Raw genomic sequence first — 3,693 nt, forward strand, 5'->3', positions numbered from 1 at the left:
GATCTCTGTGAGTTCGAGACCAGCCTGGTCTACAGAGCTAGTTCCAGGACAGGCTCCAAAGCCACAGAGAAACCCTGTCTCGAAAAACCAAAAAAGGGTCGGACCTGAGTTACATCCCCTGAGGCCCACATGGTGGAAATAATCCACATGGTGGTATGCTTTTCTACCGTCCTCCCCTCACTGTGCTGGGCTGTGTGCCCGTCTCCCCAGATATAAGTGTAATTAAATAGTTTGTTGAAGATCCCGGAAGTAGGGATAAGGGAATGTGACAGGAAGGGGCAAGAGAGCTAGGGACTTGGCCTTACCTGAGGGACACGCCTCGAAGGGCCTGGATCTCCAATTTCTTCTTCAGGACTTCACGAACCAGACCCTTCTCTGGTCCCTTTTTGACCTTCTCTCTCCCAATCACATACACACACTTGGGGGTCAGGATCAAGTCCCGTTTGATGGGCTGTGGAAAGGCAAAGCCGGAGGCTGATGGCTGGGCTCCAGGGCTGGGCAGTCTGATGGCAGACAAGGGTGGGGCTTGCAGGGAAGGTGACTGGGAAATCCCTCCAAGCGCAGGTGTGTGAGCTGCTAAATCACGTAAGAAATGGAATAAAAGTGAGGGCATATTGGTTAGGGATGTCTGGACCACAACAGGTACAGGATATAAGAAACACCCTGAAGGATGTGGCTGGCCTCTGAGTATCACGTGACTGCTGCCCTCTCTGCAGCTGCATTTACTTTCCAGAGACTTGCACAAGACCGGACCCATTAACTTTTGGTGAGGGACTCTTGAGGCCAAGGGTCCTGAGGATTTGTAGACAGTTAATGGTTGCTAGGAGGGACTCATGTAGCCCCATCCTTCCTTGGAGATCTATAGGCAGTTCATGTGTTCTGAGGGAGAATGAGAGACATTCTCTGGTGGTACAGCCAAGTCTAAGTTGCCCGTGCTTTTCTAAGTAACCAATCCTTTAGCCACGCTCCTGGAAATAACCTGGATTAAATTTATTGTACCACCAAGCTATACCTTAATGGAACCATTTGTTTGATCTGTTGTTGATTGACCTCTCTGGGGTGGACAGACATTGGTTAACAGCTCCAGGAAAAGGTCACAAAGCTGTGTGTATGGATTTGTGCTGGGAATGGAATCCTTGCATGCTAAGCACACACTCTGTCATGGAACCTGTCATGCCCTGAGCCCAGCTTATGTAAAGGTATGGATTGCTCAGGTGAGTATATACAACTTACGGGACAAACAGGAGTACATAGCCTAAGTCATCTGATCGTGGCGGGGCACACTTGTAATCCTGGTGCTCAGGAGGCTAAGGCAGGAGGATTGCAAGTTCTAGGCCAACCACACGAGTCTATGAATTTGTATAGGAAGGCAGGTATGCACCTGAATGCTGTCAAAAGAATGACGTATCATGAGCAGTGCCTGGAGGATTGTGGGAGACGCTCCAGCAAAAAAGGCAGAGGGCCTTTTGCCTCAGGCGCATGATTGTTCTTGGTGCCCCCTGTGACAAACATTTTTATTAAGACATGTTTATTCTGGCTGGATGTCAGAACATATCTCTGGAACCCAGTCTGGCCAGTGTGCCCTGAATCTGGACATGTCCTTCTGCCCTGCTTTAGTGCTTCCCCAGATACATCTCTTGTGTATACCAGGCAACTGTGGTCAAATCCATCTGTTGCGAGGAAGTTCTGGGAAAGGTGGCTCTGTTAAGATTTACTATGTGCTTACTGATATTTAGGTACACGTTTTTCTGACCATTCTCTTCTGAGCTCAAATGACCTCCACTGGATCACTACTTTCTTTCTTCCGTTCTTGTATAAGAGCACACTGAAACTGAAGTCAGGTTGTGTACAGCGTCAGACTGCCCATTCTTTGAGGTCCTCAGATCCCAGGTCCAGCCGACAAGAACTGCACCAGTCAGCCCCAAAATTCAACAATGACGCTAGTTATATTTTATTTAACAATTACTTATTTTGTATGTGTCTGTGCATGTGCGGACATGTGAATGACATGGCATGGGGGTCAGAGGACAACCTGTGGGAGTCAGTTCTTTTTCTCTGCCAACTTGGTTCTAGAAACTGAACTCAGGTCTCAAAATTGGCAGCAAGTACCTTTATCTGCTGTGCTGTCTTGCTGGTCCCTGAGGGTTGGTTTTGTCAACTTAGCACAATCTAGACTCAAGGGATTCTCTAGAATAGGTTGGCATGTGGGGACATCTGTGGGAAATTATTTTGATTACATTAAAGGTGGGAAGACTATTTCATGGGCTGTGCCTCAGGCTGAATAAAAAGGAGCAAGCCAGCTACACGCATGCACACTTCAATCCATTGATTTCTGCTCTTGCTGTGGTTGTAACTGTCTGCTTAAGGTTCCTGCCTTGATTCTCCCATATAGAGAATGTAGTCTGGAACTGTGAACCAAATGAATCCTTTCTTCCATACGTTGCTTTTATCAGAGTATTTTATTGAGTAACAAAACTAAGACAGCAGATACGGTGGTTTGAAAGAAAATGGTCCCCAAAGGGAGTGGCACTCTTAGGAGGTGTGGCCTTGTTGGAGTAGGTGTGGCCTTGTTGGAGGAAGTGTGTCACCGTGGGGTGGGCTTTGAGTTCTCTACACTCAAACTACTTCCACTGTCTCAGACCATTTCTTGTTGCCTTCTGATCAAGATGTAGCCAGTGTAGGCCCATATTTCTATATGGTGTGGCAGCCAAGCTCTGAAGCTATCGGCCAACCCGAGACGGTCACGTAGACCTGCAGACAGCGTCAACAATAGCCAGGAGGTGCTGCTCCTTCTGTTATAAATGTAGATCACCTGGGGAGAGGTGTTGGCTGGAGCTGATGACCTAATGGTCAGGATACCTGGGGAGAGGTGTTGGCTGAAGCTGGTGACCTAATGGTCAGGATGTTTGGGGCTCCTTCCTATGTAATTTGGAGAATATCTTATAGAGATGCTAATTCAGGCCTACGTGATAGCTAGCATACTTCAGCAGACAGGTAGATGCAGATGTGACAGAAGGCATTCACCTGGTTACCTAGGAGACAGACTAATGTATTTTCCCGCTTAATTTATGTGATGGTATATAAGCTGTCTGGATAATAAACGCGGGGAGATCGTCAGGAGAAAGAACCCTGAGAAGCCCTTCCATGATGACTGTGTAAGTTGCGTCTGATTGTTCCTTGTGTCTCCATTTCAGTCCAGTTAGGGAAAACAGTTATCTGTGTTGGAGCGACATGAGCCCCAACAAGCCAGCACCATGTCTCCTGCACACCACTGCTCCCTGCCATGATGATGATGGACTGAACCTCTGAAACTGTGAGCCACCCCAATTCAATGTTTTTCTTTCTTTTTTTAAAAATATTTATTTGTTATGTATGCAATATTCTGTCTGTGTGTATGCCTGCAGGCCAGAAGAGGGCACCAGACTCCATTACAAATGGTTGTGAGCCACCATGTGGTTGCTGGGAATTGAACTCAGGACCTTTGGAAGAGCAGGCAATGCTCTTACCCTCTGAGCCATCTCTCCAGCCCCCTCAATGTTTTTCTTATAAGTGTTGCCATGGCCATGGTGTCTCTTCACAGCAGTAGAAACCCTAACTGAGACAGCAAGCGAGAGTGGAAGTGTCCCTGTGTGGTGGGCGGGCACAGGCTACATGCCATGTCTAGAAGAGATGGAAGTGTCCCTGTGTGGTGGG

General features: G+C 47.6%; 1 protein-coding gene across 1 annotated transcript in view; it reads right to left on the reverse strand.

Moving 5' to 3' along the window:
* The window catches only part of LOC101980514 (A disintegrin and metalloproteinase with thrombospondin motifs 10), an 89,098-nt gene that overhangs the window by 7,253 nt on the left and 78,152 nt on the right, over positions 1–3,693 (reverse strand). The window contains exon 44 of the mRNA XM_026778300.1: positions 306–451. Within this exon, the coding sequence (XP_026634101.1) occupies positions 306–451 (146 nt within the window). The remainder of the gene's footprint in view (positions 1–305; positions 452–3,693) is intronic.

This window comes from Microtus ochrogaster, unplaced genomic scaffold, assembly GCF_000317375.1.
Source record: "Microtus ochrogaster isolate Prairie Vole_2 unplaced genomic scaffold, MicOch1.0 UNK124, whole genome shotgun sequence".
Taxonomy (NCBI): domain Eukaryota; kingdom Metazoa; phylum Chordata; class Mammalia; order Rodentia; family Cricetidae; genus Microtus; species Microtus ochrogaster.